The 25,700-nt window shown below is 33.7% G+C and overlaps 5 protein-coding genes across 9 annotated transcripts; 3 read left to right on the plus strand and 2 right to left on the minus strand.

Moving 5' to 3' along the window:
- Positions 1-1,630: 1,630 nt before the first annotated feature.
- LOC135147665 (uncharacterized) lies at positions 1,631-5,752 on the minus strand. 5 transcript variants are annotated; one of them, XR_010285381.1, is made up of 7 exons: positions 5,259-5,752; positions 4,807-4,856; positions 3,842-3,954; positions 3,299-3,422; positions 2,904-2,975; positions 2,020-2,231; positions 1,631-1,895 (listed from the first exon to the last, which is right to left on the minus strand). XR_010285381.1 is itself a non-coding variant. In XM_064080871.1 (6 exons), exons 3-6 carry the CDS (start codon positions 3,942-3,944, stop codon positions 2,226-2,228), a joined length of 243 nt encoding a protein of 80 aa, XP_063936941.1. In that variant the 5' UTR covers positions 3,945-3,954; positions 4,807-4,856; positions 5,259-5,752; the 3' UTR covers positions 1,631-2,225. The 5 variants fall into 5 exon arrangements, 3 of the variants coding, with proteins under 3 accessions (XP_063936941.1, XP_063936939.1, XP_063936940.1); XM_064080871.1 differs by having other exon boundaries at positions 1,631-2,231; positions 3,299-3,360; XM_064080869.1 differs by having other exon boundaries at positions 1,631-2,231.
- Positions 5,753-8,757: 3,005 nt separating this feature from the next.
- LOC108194192 (small ribosomal subunit protein bS21c) lies at positions 8,758-12,528 on the plus strand. The gene is made up of 2 exons (XM_017361112.2): positions 8,758-9,321; positions 12,093-12,528. Exons 1-2 carry the CDS (start codon positions 8,900-8,902, stop codon positions 12,199-12,201), a joined length of 531 nt encoding a protein of 176 aa, XP_017216601.1. The 5' UTR covers positions 8,758-8,899; the 3' UTR covers positions 12,202-12,528.
- Positions 12,529-13,074: 546 nt separating this feature from the next.
- LOC108193306 (uncharacterized) lies at positions 13,075-18,991 on the plus strand. Its single transcript, XM_017359908.2, has 12 exons — positions 13,075-13,444; positions 13,594-13,722; positions 13,988-14,182; positions 15,068-15,115; positions 15,189-15,317; positions 15,924-16,048; positions 17,144-17,254; positions 17,387-17,495; positions 17,620-17,738; positions 18,119-18,272; positions 18,403-18,547; positions 18,658-18,991. Exons 1-12 carry the CDS (start codon positions 13,328-13,330, stop codon positions 18,720-18,722), a joined length of 1,446 nt encoding a protein of 481 aa, XP_017215397.1. The 5' UTR covers positions 13,075-13,327; the 3' UTR covers positions 18,723-18,991.
- Positions 18,992-20,316: 1,325 nt separating this feature from the next.
- On the plus strand, positions 20,317-21,918 carry LOC108194226 (uncharacterized). Its single transcript, XM_017361160.2, has 2 exons — positions 20,317-20,573; positions 21,407-21,918. Exons 1-2 carry the CDS (start codon positions 20,468-20,470, stop codon positions 21,754-21,756), a joined length of 456 nt encoding a protein of 151 aa, XP_017216649.1. The 5' UTR covers positions 20,317-20,467; the 3' UTR covers positions 21,757-21,918.
- A 340-nt stretch (positions 21,919-22,258) lies between these two features.
- On the minus strand, positions 22,259-24,513 carry LOC108194225 (GRAS family protein RAD1). Its single transcript, XM_017361158.2, has one exon. The coding sequence runs from the start codon at positions 23,973-23,975 to the stop codon at positions 22,410-22,412; it is 1,566 nt and encodes a 521-aa protein (XP_017216647.1). The 5' UTR covers positions 23,976-24,513; the 3' UTR covers positions 22,259-22,409.
- Positions 24,514-25,700: the final 1,187 nt, after the last annotated feature.

The following is a 25,700-nucleotide window of genomic DNA, read 5'->3' on the forward strand; positions in this document are numbered from 1 at the left end:
CTAAAATATTTCATAAAAATATTGCAAAACATTTTAATTTTGCAAATCATATTCTACGAAATCATTATTTTACATTTTGTTTTATGAAATATGTTTTGTTTGCAGAACATTTGTGCAACTTGCAGAACATACATCAGACATAGATAATCTTCAACAATTTTAATGAATACATGATATTTGTACAACATATTCTACAAAATAATGTATTTTATAATGTTTTGATTGCAGAACATACGCGGTCTCTTAGGTCTTCGATAAAATAACGGTCTCGATAGAAATTTCAAATATAATACGAATTATAAAACAAATTTTACGATAACTAAATCAACCATAAAGGGGTATTCATTCACCCATTGAACATCGACTTTATAGTTCTGTCTTTCCACAATAAGAAATATTTATATATTTTTAAATAAGAAGCAGTAGTTGGACTACTTAAAATTTTAAAAACATCACACTAAAAAACATTAAAATTGTGACCAAAAAAAATAATTAAAATAATTAAGTACTATTCAATTAGTATTTGGTGTTACGTAATAAGTGTTCAAATTTTTATATTAAAATTAGGACTAATTATGGACAACCAAGAAATTTATAAAGATTAACGTTTTTTTAAAATATTGATTTTTAAAATACAGAACACTAAACTAAACTATTTTAAAATGTTGAATTCTTTTTTTAAAAAAAATTGATATTATTTAGGGATTAGTTCTATGGATACCACGTTTTCATATTGTAGACTTGGAGACCACTTATGTATTGCAATTAAAATATTCCATAAAACATTGCAAAATATATTATTTTTTGAATCATGTTCTACAAAAATCATTATTTTATTGACAATCTTGCAAATTGTATACATTTGGCAAATAAAACATTAAGAAACATATTAATTACAAAACCATGTTTAATGTGCAGAAAATTTGTTGATCTTGCAGAACATACATGTTCTACTTGTTTAGCATAAATAATTTTCAACATTTTCAATAAAATAGTGATATTTATAGAATGTACTTTGCAAAACAATAAATCTGATAATGTTTTAATTGCAGAATATAAGTGGTCTCCACGATCTCCTATAAAAATGTGATCTCCATAAAACTTTTCTCACAAAGTAAATACATGAAAAATAGTTGTAGATGAAGTTAATCTTTTAACAATAAAATTTGTAATATTTGATAAAAAAAATTAAAGACAAAAACTAAATTTATTTACATGCAAAAGTATGATTTTTTATAGTTTAATCTCTGACTTATTTTATATGTTACAGCAAGGTCAAGATCACACATCTTGACTTCCCCTTGATTACCATTTATAAAAATATTGTCAAACTTGAAATCTCTGTATATAATTGGAGGCCTTCCAAAATCTACCTACACCAATGTTTTACTTCTCTCATATTCACTTTCTTGTGTTTTTGCCTATATCTATCAATACAATAGCATAGAATATATAGTCATTAAAAACTGGAAAATAAAGTTTCATGAAGAAAAGTCTTGATAAATAAATGCTTAACAAAATAACAGAGACCATGAACATCAGTTACCGTCTAAGAGTGCCAGAAGTGAATAAATTAATGTGTCTATTAGCGGTATCAACTCAAGAAGTGTAGAATTTCATGATATTGGTGTGTTTCAAACTTTTGAGCAGATTAATCTCATTAAACAACCTTTCAACATTAAACAACCTTTCAAGATCCTCAGGACTGTGTAGAAAATCATTGAACTTTACTTGATTCCAAGCAACTTCAATCCCTTCATACTCATCAAAAGCTCTATAACTAAAAAAGCACTGATAACAACAAATTTCTGATTGTCTTATTCTCAACCATTACAACACCTACACCTCATGGCAGTATCACGATGTCAACAACCTCCATGTGGCCCCGAAGACCTCTGTGCAGTATCAATCTTTTTGTTCAATATATTTAAACTATTATTTTTATACAACTCGTCTCCCCCAAATATGACATAAAATCCAAGACATTCAAAAATTGCAAACTTAGGTGTGAACTTTTACCTTTGGGTTCATTCTCAAAAGGTGGGAAGCTGGAATTGAAGAAAATAGCAACAGTCATGGTACTTGCTCAAGCAAGCTCTGGCATTGAGCAATGTATATTGTTCCCATGTTTCACCACCTGAACATTAGTTTACCAGCTTGTTGTATGTTAGGAATTTGCAAGTAACGACAAAGTACCCAGCTAGAGGCTTCGGATCTGAGAGCTTCTAAGCCTGTTTAACAACATAAATGGCAGATCGATCAGCATCTTAACTATTCACATTAACAACATCATTTAACTAACAAAACTCCAAATCACCAACACTACCAAAATCCATCCTACTTCATGTTTGTGTTTGAGAAAACTCTCTCTCTCTCTCTCTCTCTCTCTCTCTCTCTCTCTCTCTCTCTCTCTCTCTCTCTCTCTCTCTCTCTCCCTCTCTCTAAATATATAGATATAAATTTCGAACAATTATGAATTGGAAAAATGTGTGCTCCTTTTACTATCTCTCTCACTACCACTAAATTCCGTAAAATGTACAAAACTATGCACTCCGAGACACGTGCTCATACATTTGGAGTCAATTTTTCTGTCAGAAAGCTTAAATATTCTATATCAGGCTTCTAGCATTCCGTTGTGAGATGGCTTTAACTTGGACAAATTAAGATCTTGAAATTAATATGTATCAAGAAATTCTGCTTGCACTTCTCTGAGACATAGCCTTTGGAAGAAAATACAACACATAAACACAAAGAGATTATACAGAATCAATAAATAACAAATAACAATTAGATGTGTGATGTGCATATTAAACTGAGTGTAGTATGAATTGAGTGAATTCAATATAATTAAAAACCATCTGTTCCTATAAATGAAACTTGTGAAAGGTATGAGAAGAACAAACCATCTGTTCCGATAAATGAAACTTGTGAAAGGTATGAATAGTTGAAATTGCTTGAAACAGAAGTGGTGCCACCTGCATTCAGAATGAACTCACAAAGATTAGCCAAAAATTCTCAATTAAGCTATGCTGCCATTTGCTTAAGTTTATTAGTAAGATATCAGTTGTGTGAATATGACTGTGATGCAAATTCAAAGTAATCACACATGATTAGGAGCATAATTTTCTAATTCTTCTTTTGTCTGTTGTAACCTTGACTCTTTTGCTGCAGTCATTAGTAAGTGTGTACCTTTGTCATTTTAGCCACTTCTTGGTGGAGGTTTTGTTTACTGATGTGCTTATATAATTACATAATTCAAAATATTCCAAAATAAAAAAGAAAGAGATACTAATTGTACAGTATCATATTTGACAGTAGTCTGTACTCCGCAGCTTGCATCTCTTTCAGATACCTCATTTTCTGCAAATTAAATAAACATAGATTACCAGCACCAAAAGTCCCCCAGATCTTCACGAAAACACCTAGGACACAAATATAATTAGAATACCTAAGATTACCTAATTAATTCAATTAATGCCAGACCAGTATTTTTTAAATCACGCTTGACCGTGGCCAAATCATTAAATTTGAGGAAACATGCAAATCAAACAGACTAATACAGAGATTAAAGTTGAAGGTTCTCAGCCACAAAGTAAAAGATTTATAATTAAAGCTTCTGCAGATCAACAATAACAAATAACACATCTTTTATTTAGCTGTCGCACTCTGCTTAGTTGATAACATGACATTCATGTCATGTTATCAGACATAGAAGAGACAAAGCATGTTGACTAACATGAAATCGTATAAATTTACAATTGTACCATCATAAGGGAATGAGACCAAATGTAAAAGATATAGGAAATAATTGGTGACTTCCCCAACAACCTATTTTACATACCAGTGTGTAATATTATGATCAGGTGAAAGCTTGTATATAACTTTTCTTGTATGGAAACAATTTGTTCCCCCGTACATTGGCCCTTGAATTCCTGCCAGTCCATGACCTATAAACTATACAGTTTATGCAAAAATAATTAATAATTTAAGTCCAGGTGAAGGCATGTGTGTATGAGAGCTTATATTCTTGTAATTGACCATAATGCAAATAATGCAAAAAAGAGTATAAGAAATAAATGATCCGAGTTTCCGATCACTAAGAACTCCCGCCCACCCTCACACACATAAAAAAAACACAGGGACTAAAATCCAAACAAATAGATAAAACGTCATATTTAAAACTCTTCATACATTATATCCATCCATCCAAAATCGATAAAACGTCATGTTTTAAACCTCCAAAATGGGAAATACACATTACTGTCAAGTACACACACATACATTATATCCATCCAAAATCGAAGCCAATTTTGCTTACATTCATATTCAAATATACACACATTGCACCCTGGCAAAACTGACGTCATTATTGGCAAGACTCGAACAAAAACCCCCTATGTAGGTACTGAAAATAAGTGATTAAAAATTTTGCATATATTTGTTAATACACTATATTACTCACAAATAGTGTGTTTATCTAAACTCGTGCATTGTCAAATCTATTGATTTGCTACAAATCAGAATGATATAGGGAAGTAGAGTTGATTTTGGAACCAAAGGGCGTAGAGCACCATTTACAAAGATTCTGTCATGATATATATATATTCTTCAAATTTATATATATATATATATATATGTGTGTGTGTGTGTGTGTGTGTGTGTGTGTGTGTGTGTGTGTGTGTGTCAGCATTGTTTGCAAGATAAAAAAAAGCTTAAAAAAAGCTAATATTTCGATTGGAAGTTTAAAAAAAGCTTGCAATCATCACACTAATAATGAGATGCATTACAATATGTCAAAAAACTTGCCTTTGAAGAATCCCTCCACTTATCACTTATTGTGGCTCCATTACTACAACCTGGAAAATAGCAATGCAGTGTAAATGTGTAATATAAAATAACAATCATAACTAATCTACTACATAAATCTATATATACTTGGACAATATTCTCATATGAAGACTGAATCGTTAATACAAATTTCAAAATCATACAAAAACACACTAATATAATGAAAAATCATATCAAATCATTCCACAATTATATATAACTAAAATAAATCTAAAGATCAATATCATATCAAGCTCTTATATCAAATACTTGATGAGTAAACTATCCTCGCAAAACATTAAATTTGCAAAAAGACAGAAACTTGTGTTTGGACTTCTATCAAACACTTCCCGTGCTAATAAAATTAAGAGATTCACCTAAAAGTTCCACAAATATAGAAATGGGGAAAGACATTGAGGAGAAGAATATACCTTCTCATGATTGCAAAAGAGGCTGACAATCACTAAATTAATCCATAGAAGTAGCGGTAATCTCTTCTTTCCCGATAATGAGATCGCTACAAAGCCCATGAAAGTGTGTTAACGAATGTGTGTTAAAAGAAGCCGTCAACCATTTGTAATTAGCTGGAGTACTTCAGCGCGAATTTGAATTCATTTGAATTTGAATTCATTTGGACAATCAAATATGCACTGAAGCAGAAAGAATTGCAGGCGAATCCTGATTGCCAGTGAGAAATTTGTCTGTAACCATGATTATTTGGTAAGTTGTGCACAGTTAGTCTTTTTCCGGGAAAAAAACAAAGGAGAGAGCAAAATGGGTTTGAAGAGTATGGTCTCAGCGGAAGGTGCTGGAAGACCAAGAACATGTGTAATGTTAGGTCATTTGAGGAAAGTTAAGACACGTCATGTGGAAACAAAGAAAGATGTATATTTTTTAATGATATTCAGCGTAGGAGAAAGATGAGCATAACATCTTTTCAGTGGCACAGTTTGTATCCGAAACAGTGTATAAAAAAGGAAAAGTTGATGGCATTTTTTGTAATTAAAATGCAACTATTGGGGTAGGGGGTGTAAAAAGGGCTGGTTTTTGGCAACATGATTTAATATTTAAGGGATGTGTTGTAAATAAATATTATTAATTGTTTGGTTTTATATAGTTAAGTTCTATGGAATAAAAAAAAATTGGAGTATTGGAATACAAAGTTTGATAAAATGTAATCTAGTCATCTAAATTTCAATTTTTTTTGTCCAATAATATTTGTAAATATTTGACAACCTGCACATTATGTTCTGCAACATAAACATGGTGATCAAATGGTAGAATAATTACTTTTATAAATCATAGGACTCTATGTTCTGCAATAAAACTAATAAGCAGAACAATAATCTTAATACTTGTTAAAGTTGAAAGATATTAATGAATTGACAATTATGTGCAAGATAACTTATAAATGATAGATTATATCAAAATTTGAATAATCAAAGATATTATATAGGATCAAACTAAAAAATTATGATTTGTACTACAATACTCCAATGTTTTTATGTACTCCATAGAACTTAACTCTGGTTTTATAAATCATATTTTAATAAAACTATTATTTAGTTATAAATCTTGAAAATCATTTATATTTTATAAAAGACATTATAAAATATAGGCTGTGCAAGATATATCTATTAGCACATTTTTTTCATATTTTTAATAAAATAATAAATCTTATATAACATTCATGTCCGGTGTTTTAAAAATTCCCGATTTAAATGATTAATCCCCGATTAATCATCTGCAATTTGTCGGCCGATTCGATTTTTGAAATTCGATTAATCCTTTGTAAGTTTCTCTGAATCAAAATATATATAATGATTTATTAAAATTAAAATACTATGTCATATTAAATATGATATAGTATGAGAGTAAAACGTCTCGAAATTCATAATTTTTGTAAATTGAGATTTAGCATGAGAGTAGTGACATGAAGTATTTTTGCTTTTATTCTTAAAGTTAATTATATTCAATCACTCGAACATATTAGGAATCAACCAACAATTATATTCATCCAACAATAATATTCATTATATCACTCAACAAAACAAATAATCACATAAATGACCTAATTCATATTATTTTAACTCGACTATTGTAAAGGTCATGCTTTTCATTAACCAAGTAAACCCCGACAAAATAACAACTTTACAATAAACCCTGTAAATTAAGTGTGCTGGGTAGTTAGGGATTATGTGAACTATTTTTAAGCCGTTAGATAAATGTCTAACTTGTCCAGGATCATAACATTTTTTCAGCATGTCTGGCGTTTAAAAATTGTTGGACATGAACTTGTCCAACGCTTTAAGCGCTAAATGGGGTCATTTTCTCCGTTTAGCCGTTAAAAAAATTGAGCATGTTAATTTTTTTTTATAATCCCATCTGGACATTAATCCAATAATTGAAAAATTAAGTGTTATGTAACCAGTCCCTTTCATCCGAGATCAGGACTCTCAAATTAATATTAATAAAGTAATAAACTTTTTGAACCGATAAGAAGTCTCGGTTTCAAGTGAGGAATAATATTTAAATCTAATAACTCAATCATAGTGATAAATAATATATTTTAAAATAAATTTAATGTTAAACACCTGCTTCGGCTTTTGCACAAAGTGATATTTTTGAGTATGCATATACTTTTTTTGAACTTATAATATTTCATAACAATTATTACTGATTTATATATTATATATTTTTTCCAAATTGAATAATTTCCATACCTCATAATTTCATTGAAATTACCTTTAATTTATGGGAAAATAGTTTTTTTGTCACCCAACTTATTGTGTTTTTAGAAACTTCCCACTCAACTAAATTTCTTTACCTTTTAATCACTAATGTTAGGTTTGGATTTTATTTTAGTCATCAACTTAGGTTCGGATTTGATTACTAGCATTAAGATAATTTTTTTAGCATTATTAAAATATAGTGGTAGTCTGTAATATTTTGATGATTTGATATATGTCTACATATTTATATATAGTACTTTGTATGTCCCCAGAATCGTTTACTTCTGGTGATAATAATTTTACACGCATTTTACGGCTTCTAAAAGATGTAGTTTCATAAATAATTTTAATTTTTTTTTTCTGAATAAAAAATCAACATTTGAATTTTTACACACAAAAAGAAAATCACAAAAATAAGTTATAAAACTATGTTTTATAAGAGTTTTAAAATACGTTCTAAGCAGTATAAATAACTGTGAACTACTGAGAGGACAAAGGGAGTAATAATAACACAAAATGATGTATTTTAGAGCACAATCATCGAATACTAAGTTTTCCTCTCTCTATTTATTTAACTAGAAAATTGTAATAAGATAAAGTTAATAAAATTTATGAAAATAAATTTAATAGAGATCTTAAAATGAACTAGTCGATTGAAATTTTAATAATGAAAGATGATGCATCATATCACTCAATTAGATTTTATCTTATCAGGGAGGATGAATTGTTCTAAAATAAGTTTTAACATAGTATTGAATTCCTCAAAAAAAAAAAAAACATAGTATTGAAATTTTAGAATTCTAATTACGATTTTTACTGATTTTAACTTTTCACCGGCTCATTTTATGTTATTAATACTATGTATAAAGATATAAACATACGTCATATCATCAAAATATTACATATTATCACTATGTATAAATGATGCTACAAAAAATTATCATAATGCTAGCAATTAAATCTGAACTTAAGTTTGCGACTAAAATAAAAAACCAAACCTAACATCAGTGATTAAAAAGGAAAAAAGTTTAGCTGAGTGACAAGTTTCTAAAAACACTATAAGTTTGGTAACAAAAAAATCTATTTTCCCTTAATTTATCTTTATACTATCACTAAATTAATATTTACGAATTCTTTTCACCAATTTAAAGATATTACGAAATTCATATGTTATTTTTACACATGTCTACCGATGTAAAAAAAAAAACTTTAAAAAGAAACTCCGGAGTCGAGCCTAGAAACCTCCGTCACCTCCGGTATTCAACGACGCCACTTTCGACGCCGGCCAAAACCCTCTTCATTTACATCCCCAAAAAAAAATAAAAAACAATCTTCTAAAAATGGCCACTGCTGCTTCTCCTTCCCCACTCTCTCTCCTCCTCGCCTCTATCTCCTCTCTCCATCTCTCCCAATCTCTCCCACCACCCCACCTCCTCACCCTCCCCAAACCTCCCCTAAACGCACCCACACCCCAAACCCTTAATCACCAGCCTCCCATCACGCCTCTCTCCTCCCAACATGATCTGATCAACGTGGTGTGCCCTGGGCTGGCTAATGCCAACACCCTTTTCTTCAAATCGGCGTATAATCTGCAGGTGATTGTGGGGGAGCACGAGCCTGAGGAGAAGCTGATTGGGAGGTTTCGAAGAGAGGTTTTTAGGGCGGGGATTATTCAGGAGTGTAAGAGGAGGAGGTATTTCGAGACTAATCAGGAGAAACGCAAGCGCAAGACGCGTGATGCTGCTAGGCGGAATCGTAAACGGTAGTCATTGCGCTTCCATTTTATTATTTTTATGTTCATGTCGTAGAGTGGAGTAATTGGGGGCTTGGGGATACGGGGTTTGAAATCGAGATCGTGGGTATTATTAGTTGGGTCCTGATACCATGTTAAGTTAGTGACCGAAGTGATTGACCTTATGTTCGGTTAATGGAATTTTAGACATTTAGCACAGATTTATAGGGAGCTGTTTGTAATCATTTGAATAACGAAATGCTAGGGTTGAACAATGATATTATGTTAAGTTACTTACCGACATGATCAACCTTATGTTGGTTTTGTGGCAGTGTGCGTCATAGGTTAATGGAATTTTAGATATTCTTTGCGGATTTCAGGGAGTTTCTAATTATTTTGAATGATGAAAGGTCTAAACTCTGAATATGCTTTATAAAGGTTATTCATGGTTTTAATTGCTGACTACTAGGTGAGAGCCTTGGGAGGGGGGGGGGGTTTAAATTTTTGATGTTTTGTTTTGATTATACGAGTGTCTTCCCAGTGATTTGCTTGTATTTGAGTGCTTGTTATTGAATCCCCAAAAAAATGTTATGTTGAGGTTGAAATTGGATTCTGATAATCGTTTTGCACATGTGAATATAACTAATGTATATAATGTACAGATGTGAATGTTTTGGTGGTTAGAGGAATTGCTTCCGAGATTTTTGTGTGAGATCTGCATATGTTTGGCATTGGCTTACGCATATATCGCTCATGATATGTTTCTTTTAAAAATTTTGTTTGGTACTTAGACCGCAATCTTTTCAGGATTCATTCTCACACAGAGCCTCGCCAAGGCTCCGGATTGCCTCTAGACAGCTCCAAGAGCCAAAACTTGGCCCCACCCCGTACCTACAAGGCCCCACCCAGGCCCCATCTAGGCCCACCTCGGGGTCCATCCCCGGCCCCGAAACCTTTCTCTGCTTAATTTTAATTTTTTATATTTAGTTTTTGTTTTAGTGGTTTGCCCACAGAGTAAGACCCGATGTATATATACCATTAAGAATGAGATCTCAAAGATGTGCTTCTGGCCAGGGACAATTTCTATTTATTTTAACTAACTATTTAACAGTTATCATCCCATCCTCTGAGATCACTGTTGACACAACTTCTCTAATACATTATGTCTATCTTTGTATATGCCCATTAGATCATAATTCCTGACAGGAATCCAGCTTGTGCAGTATTCAGTTAGTAGTTCTCATTTTTAACTGGCGAAACATGTTTGTGCAACAACCTGCTAGAACTATTAAATTATTCAATTAGTAGTTTCGGTGTGATTTAGAGTGAAAACGGAGGTACACAATTATGCATTGAAATTATTATTTTCAAGCTTAGAGTATACTATGCATTGAACTTACAATCAGTGCTCCACTTGTCTCTAGATTCCCGCATTACCGATCTACTTTAGCACCTCCTCCCTATTATTATGTTGCAATCCAGGCTCGAGCGAGCAACTATAAGTTTGGATCTGCCAGTATACAACTGTAGGAAATGAGGAAGCAAGATTAAAACAACTATGACAAACATGATTTTAGACACACTCTATATTTAATCGATCACAACCAAAAGAGAAGAAACCCTGAAATTTCATTTTTTCCACATTACATTTTGGTTCAGGAGTGGGAGAAGGTGATGAAAGTATCTCAAAGTTTGAACCTTCCAAGAACATCCCATGTTTAAGATTGATCAATTAATTTAGGCTCTAAAAATTAGGTCCAATAGTGTATTTGTTTTGTTTGGTTGAAGGCATGCCTGCATAGAATTTGGTTCTACCTCTTTTTTTTTTTTTTTAAATACTTATATTATTAGTCAGTATAATTATATCTGATTTGTATTTAGCAAGTTATTATAGTTCTTATATTTCTAGATAATGAATTGATAGTTCTTATATTTCTCAGATAATGAATTGTTACAATATACTGTATTCAGTTATGCATTATATTTACGGATTTTCTATGGTGTGCCCATGGGCACACACTAAGCACCAAAATTTATGAATTTGGATGGTTTCTATTGGTTTATCTTCTTTAATAATAGTGGACCCCCCTGCAGTTGCAACAACCACACCAATCAAAACCCTCCAATTTTCTAAATGTTAGTGCTTAGCATGTGCCCATGGGCACACACTAGACAAACCCTTATATTTAATTGCATTATAAACAACACTATATTGATAAAAGTAATATTCCAACCAATAGACTATTTGCAATTTTTAATTGATCAATCCTTGACTCTTCTTAAGATTAATTCTGGGAAAAGCCAAATTCGAGGAACTTCAGTATTGTCAAACCGAAATTGTGGGGAAAATAGTAGAGCTGCATACAATCTGCTGACCTATGCTGATCGAAAAGGATCCTTTATCACAATATTACCTGTTTGATGTTCAATTGGAATTAAAAGTTTTGCTTCGTTTCTTAATTTTTGATATTCACCTCTTGGTATTGCCATAACACTCATAATTCTAGTTGTCATGTTTCTGTGCATTGTTACATAATATGTTACTCAGACTTATCATCCTTGTTTTGTGTCCCCGTATCCATGTCTAAAAGTGTCCCCATGTCCCCAATTTTCAGATTTTTCGAGTCGGACACTTGGATATGTGTGGTGTCCGACACTCCGTAGTCCGTACCACACTTACATTATTTGCTAACTGAAAAAGTGGGTTTTAATTTTTGCCAGAAAGGTCAAATAAGTATCCTGATTTTGAGTTGCTCCTAAATTATATGATAAACTAATACATCTCTCTTTTTTTACTCCAGACGGCCAATGCTGAAAGCGCTGAAGCAAGATGATACGGAAGAACCTCAAAAGGTCAAAGAGGAAGAAGATAATTGGGATTTCATCGATGTTGATCTTCCCTATTCTTGACCTATGATGAAACTCGAAACTAGTTGCCTGTGAAATGCCTTTTTGTTTCAGTGTGTTGGCTTAATTTCTGCTGCATTCAGAATTTGAAAGTGTAGATTCGACGAAAGACAGGTTTAGATTCACTAATATAAATGTGACACTCTTGTGACTCTTGAATGCTATGACATATACTACCAATCCTCTCGAACTAAATTACTGAAGCACTCCGAATGTTTAGATGCATTTTGGAATTCTTTTTTGTTGGATTTGTAACAGCCAGTGCTGAGCTGATATTGTAATGATCGCACCCTATTGTTCGCATTGTTGGTTTCATCGCTTCTACTATTATCCCCCGCGTCAGCCATACCGGGACTGAGACACGACACAGACTCGATTTGATGAATACATAACTAAAATTATTCCAGATTTTTTGTTTCTGACATCCCGTGTACTCAAGACAGAACCTGAAAAATGAGTTCACTCAATTTTCAAGATTAGTTGCGATGTATTCATGACTTCATGACTAGTCAGTGAATATATATTATATAATTAAAAAATAATATACAAAATTTAGTCACTGAAATTTATATATATTATTTAATTTAAAATAATTTATGAAATTTAGTCAAAGTTGGATCAACTGACAAAGCAAAAAAGTTAAAATTAGACATGTGATTTGAGAGACGTATTTTTGTTTTGTCAAATTGAACATTCCATTTAAGCTAAAACCGAATATGTACTCTGTTACTAAATAAGTAACAAATCCATAGCAATTGACAATTCGGCAATTGTCAAGTTTCCAAGAAAGCAAAATAAATAAATAACAATAGAATAATCAACAAAAAGACAAACATTTCTAAACTACAAAGGAGAAAATGGATAAAAGAGAAAGATACTTAACATATTCATAAACCAAACATAACTTAACGTTTTCTCCTACTTGTCACTTGTTCTTGATTCACACACACAAATATCTGTATCTATATATTGTAGATATGGGTATATGTTTATGAATTATAAGCCACAATTCAAGAATACAAAGATAGGTTGACCACCCCTTTTGTTAGTGGACTCTCTACCTTGAAATTAACTAAGGCGGGGGCTGTCCTGATACATATATACTTACACATATACATACAGATATTGTATGGCTCCTCCTTTTGATTTTCAAGAATTTCAAGAAAATCTTGCAGTAAAGCTGAGACCTTTACAAAGGTCTTTTGAGTTTTGGGCCAGAGCAGCTGATATTTACACTGGATATAAGGTTTTGTGATGTTTAATTTGGGAAAGTTTTGGTTTTTATCATGGGGTTTTGGTAAATTTTTGATGGGGTTTTGGGAAAGTTTTGATTTTTATTTTGGGTTCTGTTGAATTTTTGATAGGGTTTTTGGTTTGGTATTGTGATTTTGGTAGGTGTTTCAAGTTCGAGTTGTTTTCGAAAAGGATGTGCAGAAGCAAGAGGCAATGTGGGAGAGGCAACATGAGCTTGCTGCTGAGAAGATTTATTCAATGTGCTCTGACATGGGAGGGTTTTTTCTGAAGGTGTACATTAATGCATTTGGCATTTTGTTTTGTTTATCTTACAAGGGTTTTTGTTATTTTGGTAATTAGCTTTATATATGTCTTAATTAGTTTGGTGTATTTGTTATCTTGTAGAATGTAGTTTGTATTGTAATTATGGGTATGATATGTGGCATTGCCTCATCGGATGTTCGATGAACTTTTGCTGTTTTCTATTTATGGTGGAGACTGATATGGTCTTTTTTTTTTTCTCTTAATCCTGTGGGGGGTATCGGGGTTGGTGCAGGTTGCCCAAATTATTGGGAAGCCTGACTTGGCTCCAGCTGCATGGGTAAAAAGACTTGTTACATTGTGTGATCATGCTCCGCCAACACCAGCTAATGTAGTGCGGCGTGTGCTGGAGGCAGAGTTAGGTCAAAGTATGGAAGAAGTCTTTGAAAGGTTTGACTTGGATGTTCTTGGTTCTGCCTCGATTGCACAGGTAACTTTAAGCACTATGAGTTATTTACCTATCTTCTATGGTAAAGTAGAACCACAGTTGTGTTCAAGCACTATGGTTATCTTCTTACCTTTGCACATGTTGTGTTCCGTGTCTTTGTGTGTATGTGTACTGATTGATTCAGCATCAATGTGTTTACCGAAGTACCACAGTCATAAAGTAGTTGAAAGTTGTAAAGTAAAACCAAAGCCTTTGCCGTAGAATTAGTCAAGACTATAAAGTTAAAGAAACATGATAGGTAAAAATTGGAACCAAACTAATGATTGCAGTCGATCCAAAGGCAACCATAGAGAGAATAGGATTGGTGTTGGCACTTGGGTGCCTAGTGCTTCAGATGAATGCAGAATAGCATACCAAGTTAAAGCTTATGCATGTTGTCAAAGCTTTAAGCAAATTGACATCTAATGGTTAACACGAGCTTTGATTCGGCAATTTGATTATTAGTATATTCTTATAACAACAAACTGGAAAAGGGTTTAGTTGATACACTAAATCATTTTCATTACTATCTATCATAGAAGCTCTGGTTGGAAAAGGGAACATATGATGGACATCTTCAGCTTTTAGATGTTCCCTTGAGCTTTGGCTCACTATCTTAAGGTGTGCTTCTGAAGCCAATGCACATATTCGGTCTGGCACTCACATATTTTATTTGTTTGTCATATGACAATTGATAATCGACTGATATTCTGCTTGAATTTGGTATTAATAGCCGGTGGTTAATTTCACCACTTTTGAAATATATAGGGTTGCCCAGTTTACCATAATATAGAAAAGGTTTCACTACCACTCTTCACAAGTTTTATGGACTTTGAATTATGGTCATCCCAGTTTATATACTTTGAATATTGTATTTTGGCAATTTAGGTCCACCGTGCAAGGCTGAGAGGTGAAAAGATTGATGTAGCCGTGAAGGTAAGGGGACCCTGAAGTAGTAGTTGTTATTGATCGTGATATGTTTGAAGCTCTAATTATATATGTATACTAGGTGCAACATCCTGGAGTTCAGGATCTTATGATGACAGATCTCCGAAACTTGAAAGCTTTTGCTTTATACATGCAAAAGACAGATATCAAATTTGATTTATACTCGATAACCAAGGAAATGGAGAAACAGGTGATTTTTTCTTCCTATGTTTGTAATCAGTCAATTTGGAGATCATTTATATATCATGTTGGTCATTTCAAAGATAATTATGCTACACTTCTGGAAAAAAAACAGGGAAAAAAAATTGTTTGTTCTAAAAATTATATTCTATGGTGATGAACCCATTGGTCCAGGTAGCGCAAGCGCTCATATTCCTTCCCTTGCAGGGAAGTTGTTAAATGTCAGTCTTTAAGGTCTTGTCAAGTTTTTTTATTTTTTATTTTTTATTTTTATCATTATAGGTCTTAGGTATTATTTTAGTAGCCTTTTTTTACACACTATTCAGTTACAAGTCTCATACAAAAGAAAACTCTCCCTCCCTCCTTCCATATATATAATATACAATATATAATATATTGTTTTGTGCTGTGGCTTGTATGCATTGTCTCTCCCACCCTCACTCCATATGTATATATATTGTAATTTTTGGCCTTGTGCTGTATGAATTGTCTCTATGTCTCTCTCTTCCATAAATGATTTCAACTGTTTAGACACTTTAGTTGAAGACATTGTATGTTTCTACCAGTTCTCTTATGCAGTCATGTATATAATGTTGTCAATATTATTCCATTAAAGATAGGATATGAATTCGACTTCAGAAGGGAGGCTGATGCTATGGAACGGATTCGATGTTTTCTATATAGCAAAGGAAAAAAGTCCCCTGTTCAGGTGCCACGATTGATTAGGAACTTGGTAACTAGGTAAGCAGTTTTCTTCTATAGCTGTACATTTCTTTGCTAAAATTCCAAAAAAATAATTTGTCCTTCGAGTTTAATTTATTTCAAATCTCTTGAATATATTTTGTTCACAGGTTTATGCTTATTCACAGGTTTATGCTTATTGGTAATCAAGCCTAAAACAATTGTAGTTCTCCCAGTACTTAATAAAATTAGACCACATTTATATTCTAAATTTCTTAATTGAAGTTGGAACACGCTCCAGTAATATTTATATTTATGCTATTTCCAATATATTTCTAAATTCTAAGCATGTCATTAAATATAAAAAAATAACAAAAAAAAATCTGTAGGGGTTCAAACTGTTCATCACTTGTATAATTTATCTTATGTTATTGTTTATCTGTCACTTGGCTCATTCCCCGTGGAACATGAATTTCACCTGTAACCATCTGTACATTTTTTATAGCATAATTCATTTATAATTCCCTTCCTTTTATCCTGTATCCTTTTATTAGCATAAGCTACATCCTTTTTGGTTGAAACCTTTTACGAACTTAACTGTTGATGGATCTAGAATCTGGATTGGAGATTAGAATAGAGAATAGGAAGTTAGTATTGGGCCTCAGCTTAAGGAGAAGGTAAAATACAAGCAAAGGCCAATAAAATAGATGGAGAGACCTCTAGAATGGGGGTTGGAAAATATGAGTAGAAACTCCCTTGTAATTGTTGTAGATTATTTGTGAGACTAGATCCTGCTTTTATCTCAACAGTCAGTCAGAGAGATTTGATGGATCTCGAATCTAGATTAGAGTGTAGAATAGAGAATGGCCTGTCAGAGAGAGAGAGAGGAGAGGGGGATATGGAGGGAGAGGTTGGAATAAACCCTTATAGAGAGATATAATTATAACTAATTGAAGTCTGGCATTCATAGAAATAAAGCTTTGTCAACTATGTGCGACCAACCAGATAAGACACTTCTTATTGACTTTAGGTAGCCCTCATTCTTATTCTGTATTATATTGTTAGTATCCTTGTTATTTTTAAAAGAAGGCGTTAATCAACTATTGCTATGCTGTAGCTTCAGCTACTAATGAATATATATTGGCATTTCATTAGGAAAGTATTGGTGATGGAATATATTGATGGAATCCCAATCCTTAATCTTGGAGATGAAATTGCGAAAAGAGGCATAAACCCTGCTGGTAAGGTGGCAGCAGCAGCAAAGCAGTAAGCCCCTAGAAAATCTGGAGAAATGATGCTTAATCTCAGAACAGAGAATGCATGCTTTCTTCCAATCCTTGATGCATTTTCTTTCTGGGTATTGGTAAAAGGAAGACACTAATATTTCTTGGAATGCAGGAACATTCTAAAAAGTCTGACACTTGCATATGGAGAAATGATACTGAGGAGTGGCTACTTTCATGCAGATCCACATCCTGGAAACATTTTGGTTTGTAAAGGTTCAGAGGCAAGTGGACTTCCAAGTTACTACATGTACTATGTTCTGACTGCCTGATGCTACTAAATGGAATGTCAAATATTGATATATTTGTCTTAGGTATAATTCATGACTTTTTTTGTTCCTAAATCAGATTGCACTGCTCGACTATGGTCAAGTGAAGGATCTACCTGATGAGTTAAGGCTCGGATATGCAAGTTTAGTTCTTGCTATTGCAGATAATGATCCTGCCAAAGCATCAGAGAGCTTCAGGTACTAAGCACGAAAATGAACTACAATAATTACATATTCTAGATTATGTATTTGGAAGTGAGAAAACACACTATATGAACAACTGACCTTGAAGATCATCAAATTTTGTTATCTAGATTATAAACTTGAATTGAGAAACACACTATGTTAACAAACATGGTCTTGCATAAAAGAGAATCGAGTGAGGAGAATATAGAAGGGTGTGATGACTGGGAGTAGGGGCAATATGGCTACATAATAGACAAGTACAACTCTCGGCTGATTTGTTTCAAAGAATAAACTCTAGTTCTTACTAGTAAGCAGAATATAAAAGACATCGATGCACTTGTATATGCAGACTATGATTTGCTTTTATATTGTTTTGTGATCGGTAATATCAGGGAGCTTGGCATAGATACACTAAAGTTATGTGAAATGGAAGAAATTGAAATGCTTAAGTTGGCACAGACGATGTTTGATACAAAGCTACCACCAGGTGTAAAGATGCTACAACCTTTTTCAGAGGGATCATCAATCAAAAAAATTAGTGTGCGGGTATGTACGAGTTCCATCTAGAATTTGTTGCATGTACAGTACTAATGCCTGTGTCATCTTCCTATGTTACTACATGGAGGACATAATTTTTGCTTGGATTTTGTAGCCTAATTGAACTTGTTGGTGACAGGCTTTCCCAGAGGAACTTTTTTCTGTTCTTCGCACTGTCCATCTGTTGAGAGGACTTAGTGTGGGTCTTGGAATCAACTACTCGTGTGCAGAGCAATGGCGACCCATTGCAGAAGAAGCCTTGTACACTGCAGGCAGATTAAAAGGTTGGTATTGCTCTACATAGTTATTCAATTAGTTCCTGTCTGTTATACACAAATCTGTACATAAAATTTAGGGACTCTATACAACCTTCTGGTATTTGTTCTATTTTCAGATAAAGACTACAGGAGTAAAGCACGAAGACGTGGCTTTTTCAGAAGTCTGCTATGGAGGAATTAATTGCTATCGCAGGAAATTTAGTCAAAGATCCAGATTATTAGCGCTAGTCTTCATTTTCTTTTCTTTTTGGTTCCTGATTTGGGATCACAGAGTTTTACTAATCGCGCATTGAAGTTTTGGCATACAGAAATTATTTAAGGCCCGGCTCTGAGTGGCAGAAACATGAAGTTTTAGGCAGCCTAATACAGAATGATCCCAGGGACATTTTCCGCAATCATTGTTTTACTATTGAACTGTTATTAATCGACAAGGCATTACGTATACTCCAATCAGAGTCCAAATATTGCTGGTTAAATCAGTGTTTGTGCTATATGCCACAAGACCTGTAGATCAGGCTCTGAGTTTTTTTTTTTTAGGTCTCTCTGCTGAATATAAATGGTCAAGATTGGAAGATCACAATGGCATAATCCTGTTAGGGTTAAAAATGGGGCGGGTTCGGGGCGGGACTTCATTTCCCAACCCCGCCCCACATAATTTTTTCCTGCCCCATCCCCGCCCCATTTCCCGCGAGGATTTATTTTTAATCCCCATCCCCGCCCCACCGGGGACTTAATATAATTTCGCCCCGCCCCGCCCCGCTTCTATAATATTACACTTTAAATAATTACTTTAAAATTAAGTAATTTTTTCTTCAGAATTTAATAATAATATACAAGACATGTATATTCAAAGCAAAAAACTAACTATAATAGAATTCAAAGAGACATGTTATACATTGTAAAATTATAGTTTTGTGTATTAAAAATAATAATATTAAATATAACAAATATATTATATTAAATCTAATAAATATATTATATTAAATATAATTATTTATTTATATTAAATATATGCGGGGCGGGGCGGGGAATCCCCACGGGGATTCAACAAATACCATACTTGCCCCATATTTTGGCGGGGCAGAAAATCATTCCCCGTCACTGCCCCATTCCCCATATTAGCGGGGCGGATCTGCCCCATTCGGGGCGGGTTAGGGCGGGTTCCCCGTTTTCCCCACCCCATTTTTAACCCTAAATCCTGTGCAAGAAATATATTTGAAATTGGAATGAGCCCTTTGGGAGTTTGTCACAATTCACAAGTATAACAAAACATATAACAAAACAAACTTGATGAATGAATGATCTGGGTTGGAAAATTGCACAAACAAATGTTTTCGGTTGAAAAATGTTCTGTAATAAAATGAGAAAAAATGGTTCAAAGTCACAAGTCTAGCTCTGACTTATTTTATTTGTATTATTAAAAATATATTTTTTTGTTCCAAAATATATGTTTATTCTAATTTTTGACTAGCAAAATTAATTATATTTTGATAGTACTTTATATATGTTATATAATTAAAAATTAAAAAAACTATAACATTATAAAGTATATTTAATTTCTTTTCAAATATAATTTTTAATATTTTAAAATAATAAGTAATTTTTGAAATATTTAATTAAAGATTGCTCAATTTAATTTTGTGAAAACAGAACTATATTTAATCGGGATAATGGGTCAAATTGAATTGGACTGCTTTATAACTGGACCGTAAAGCCCAACATTCCAACTGGGCTTTAAAAATTAATTTCCCGCTCTAATTTCAATTCAGCAGCATCATTTGCCGCGTCAATACAAAGATCCGAACCATTTCCAATCAGAGAGAAAGCGAGCTACAGCGCTCAATTCATATAACTACATAAAAATCTCTCTCCATATAAAACTCAATCGAGAGAGATTTCAGAGAGATTGCAGAGGGAGAGAGAGAGATGTTGGGGAGAATGAGAATTTCGTCATGGAATTCACTGGAGGAATTGGAGCTGGAGAGATCTGCTCCTTCCAAGCTCATCAAGGACGATTCCCTCTCGATTTACGGTACCGATTAGCAATATTTCTGCTTGTTGTATGCTAGAATCGTTATTTATCGCCTCGATTTTGTTTTTGGTTATCTTATTGATGATAATCTGATGTTTTAGGGTTTAATTACGATGATAGTTTTGAGGTTTTGAAAATTTGATTTAATTGTTGTTTTTAGGGATTTGTGGAATTAGTACTGAAATTTGCGAGAGTGTAAAAATTGCAATTAGAAGTTTAATGTCGAAATCGAGAAATTAGGGAGAGTTTTAGTTTTTGTTGGAATTTAATTGCGTAGAATAGGTCGGTGTTAAATTTGGTGGATGCTCTGCGGGAAAACAATTCAATTATTCGAGACTGTTTAGGATTTGAAATGAGCTTGAGACGTGTATGGTATGGTATGTTGTAAGAATTTATTGACGATAAACAACGATCACTAGTGTTACATCGTGTTACTCAGACTCAACTAGAATTTTCCAACATGGACTTGTGTCCAAGTGTTGGATGTGATGAGACTTTGAAAAGAAAACATGTTTTTGGCCTAAAATTAGTGTCTGAGTGTTCATATCCTTATCCAAGTGTTGAGTGTTTGACATAGATCTTGAGGGAAAATTGAAGAGTCGAGGTAACAAAGGTGTCACACATCCTCTAGTGGGGTGGACTGTAAAACATGATTTGGTTTGCTAGTTTGATTGATTTTATTTGGTATAACTTTGTTCTAAGTTTCCTTTGGTGTTATGATAACATTTAGGTATATGGTTACTTTGAGTTTTGACAGTTTGTTCAGTGATAATTATAAACACTAAAATTACTTATGGGTCGGGATCTATATTGACATACTTTTGGTGATGTAGAGACTACACTTATGAAGCTTAAAGAGGGCTCTCGGCGTAATACAAAGTTAGAACATTCGGACTCAGTGGGGATGGGTATCGATAGTTCTGTGGCAAACATGCCACCTGTTGTGGAGGAAGCGGAAATGTTAGATACTGACTGTACTTCCTCTGTTACTTTTAAAAACCAGAGTGATTGTCAACCTATACCCGTCGAAAAGGAACAACAGAACAAGAATGTCTCTATTCTTTCACTATTTGCTAGATATAAGAACTCTCACCGTGCTTTAGGATCACCTGATGATAAGGCAGTTGTAGAGAATGGTTGTATATCTTCTGATACTTCTGAGATTACTAATCATGTCAATTAGTTACTGGCAAAAGATAGCAATTTTATTGATGTATCAATGTTATTCACCTTGGTCTTTCATTGTATGGTTTCAATTTTCCTACAAGGCAGCTGTTGTATTGTAATTGTTATATTGCTTTAAGATATGTTTTTTTTTTCTAAAAAAGTTAAGTTAAAAACCATTTATTGTTAGCTTGATGCTCATCGTGCTTCTTGTGAATTACTGAAAATCGTCTTTACGCTGGATGTATTGATGTTTTGGTTATCATTACTATTTTAACACAAACTTTTGTACTTGTTGTTTACCTCCATTACTGTTCAAGTTGATTTTAGTGGTATTCCCAAATTCAAATGAAACTAAAATAATTCACTTGGACCACATTCTAGAGAAACATGCTTGGAACTACATTTTGAGATACATATTCAGTTATTGTCTTATTCATGCTTGTTCAATTAGTCTGTCTTCATTGATTTACACCATACTCTGCAGCCAAATCGCAACTCTGGTTTATTCCATATGTCCATCGCTTCAAACAAGTTAGATTTTTTATTCACATCAAGTGCCGTCTCTTTCTATTTATCTTTTACAGTATATGAAAATTGCAGGCTCTACAATCCTGTGAATAGCCTGGAATTTTCAATTTTATTCGTTGTTACATTTCACCCATTCTGACTTTAGCATTTCCAGCAAGAAGCTGCAACAATGGGTTTTGATTTCCATCCAAGCACCAAGCATCCCTTCTCCTCCACAATGGTATATCCTTCGCAGAACTCGTGTTTTCCTAGCCAGTCTTTTGCCTGAGCAATCATCTTACCTGGTGCTGGCTGAAATCCGGCTCTGCTCATCCTCCTCCGCCATTGATCTACTCTCTCATGCCTTTCTATTCGACCAGGGCCCTCGCAACTCACGATGTTCTTTATTTCCTCAGCAAAGTAGAACTGTTCAATTTTTGCACGTCGTGTATCATATTTAGGCAGCATAGCATCAAGAGAGTCAAATATTGCAGAATAGTAATGCAGCGCTTCCAGAAACCTCCCAAGAAAGAATGGTCCATTATGGCTGGAATCCTGCTCCACAAGAATCAGAATCTTTGGAGATAGCTCGTGAATTACTTTTAGAAATGCGTTTAATGCACCTCTGCTCTCTTTCACCACACAATGCAGCTGAAGAATGCTGTTAATTGCAAGGACTTCATTTTTACGAAGCTTAATGTGTTCAGGCTTAAGGTCTTCCAAGCTGCTCTCAACTGCTGAGAACTCTAAATTTATTCCTAAGCTTCTTGCATAGGCCTTAAGCTCAGTCCCAATTATTTGGAACTTTTCTACACAGAGGCCAACACCCGTTATTCTTACACAGCATGGAGGTTGACCTGTCCGATTTGCAAGACTACGGATTAAGTTACGCCATTGCTGACCATGTCGTAAACCAAGGGACATGCCCAAATCCACAACATGGACGAAATTCTCTCCCTCAAAAGCTTCCAATATTGATAAATTCGCCACAAAATGTCCAAATTGAATGTGCGGGCAAACTTCATAGACAAGATCTAAGGCTTCTTCCTTCTTCTCGGAGGCAATGTCTATTATATTTGTAGCCGCAGCAGTTAAACCTGCTGTCCCTGGTGGCTGGACGAATGTCAGCCTGTCAGTAAGCCCTTGGACGAAGCAAGAAGCTACACGCTGAAAGGAAGTGCCGAAGACTAAAGCATCTGCTCGAACTTCAGCTAGTAAAACTGAGGCATGTGACCTGTCGCGACATGCAACAGCTTCTGCACACAAAACGAGAAGCTGAACAAGTCTCATTTCATCAGTAACTCCATCCTCTTTTGTTTCTCCATCATAATCTGATCCAACAATGGCTGATGCTGCATCCTCCACACATTCAGCTGCTAGATACCTTTGTGTATAGGCGTTTATATGTTCTCGAATATGGAGCCCTGGCAAACTATTCAGGCTACTAGTGCTGCTTCTTCGACTAAACGTGCTGCCAAAGCTGTCATTACTACAGAAGCTACTGTAAGTGTTTCCAAGAATCTCACCCATGCTTGTAGTTCTCTTTAGCCTCTTACTGCTACTGGTTTCATCAGATAAACCCGGGTTCAAAATGGAGGCAACATTATTCAAAGTGTGTAGATATGGAAAAGGATAACAAGCCATGGCTGAACTTCTCGAATCAAGGCCATTGATTTGAACATTTTGTTCATTGTCATACAAAGCATGGGCCAAGAATCTATAAGCCATGGGAAACTCTGTAAGTCCCTCACTCTTTCTTTCTTAACTATAAAAAACTCGATACAGCTCTGAAAGAACCTATTACATAACCCGGACGAGTTATATAGTTATGTCTAGTGGATTTCTTGTTGAATACTAAGGAATGTACTAAGAAACCAAATTGTCATCAATATAAAACAAAGATCCGAGACAGCTAAAATATATATTGTGGTTGTCTGCATCACAGAGTGTAAACATAAATTATCAAACATAGAACAATCAACATACGCTGCAACTATGTATTCCATAAATTTGGGAGTTCCTACGTTGTCATGGCAGCCATATTCTCTAGTCTTGTTAGAACTTTTCCCTATGCGAAAAGCTGAATCAGCATGATATGACATTTGATTATAGAAATCACTATGCTCTCTAGTCTGCAGCAATCGCGTTTTTCTGCGAACTGTTTCATGGTATCAGAGCAACGATATCACTGCACGACGACATCGTAAACACACGAATAAGGATATTGATGTTTAAAAATTATGTTCTTTTTTTGTTACTGCAATCTAATGGTAACAACTATGTGTAAGGTGAGATTTTAATACACAGCCGTACTCTGCTTTCGGAATATAACCGAATTCATGTTATATTTTTGATTTCGAACAGTATTTTATGCGTGTATGAAGTAGCCGTACAGTAGATTCATCCGGCTTGCTATCCAACGGATTACATATTATCTAGCTAGTTCCTTAGCTTGCAAGAATAGCAGAAACATCCATTACAAAGAATGTTTAGAATCCGGCAAAACGGTTACTGGACGGCATTAGGGTAGTAATTAATTGTGCTTTTGTCTAGACTTATATTTTTAATCATTCTTGATTCCATATAACAGAAGAGACTATTCTTAGCGGAATAACAATTTGCGGTTTTGGCAGCGTTAAGCTACTAGAACCTCGAGTTTTAGTGAGATTGTGATACTCTACAGCTTGCCATGTATGGGAATATCAAGTGACTAATTCTCCGAACATAAACTTCCTCTCATGACTTAACATGATCATGTTATATTCAGACAGTTAACTCTGAGTTCTTATGTTACTGAGCCCCTGTGGTCCTTCCCTGTCCTTAATAGTGTCTAAAATAACAGAACTGAAAAATGTTCAAATATCATTTATTAACCTTTAATGTTTTGAATTATAAAATAATAAATGGGAGCTATCTTATATTTGAGACTATTTTTTTGAAAATTATGATTAAAAATGCCGATGCCATCTGATTCAAATTTATAAAAAATAATCATGACATGGAACCATAGTTCTAAAATTTCTTTAGTTATACGTTTTCTGCTTATCATTAGAAACTCAACAGTTTAATTAATTTAATTTTCACAAACATTATTTTATAATAAACCTATACGAGAATCTAATATATTAAATTTGTGTAGACATCGTTATATTGTCACAAATTTAATTGACTGAGGCTTAAATATTTATCATAAAACTGTTATACTAACTACGTGTAAAATAGTTAATTCTTAGCTGGTTACAGTATTATTAAATGTATATATTATCTGTCTCTGTTATGTTAAATATTTAAACGGTGCAATGCAGATTAATCAACAAGCACCTTTTATTAGTCGAATTATTCTCACATTTCGCATGTTAAATCATTAATAATATAATTTTCTGACAATCCTTTTATATTTGTAATTTACAATTTTTCTTAAATACCAAACTTTATGCTGAAACAAATTGTAAC

The sequence above is a fragment of the Daucus carota genome, chromosome 7 (genome assembly GCF_001625215.2).
Source record: "Daucus carota subsp. sativus chromosome 7, DH1 v3.0, whole genome shotgun sequence".
In the NCBI taxonomy this organism is placed as follows: Eukaryota; Viridiplantae; Streptophyta; class Magnoliopsida; order Apiales; family Apiaceae; genus Daucus; species Daucus carota.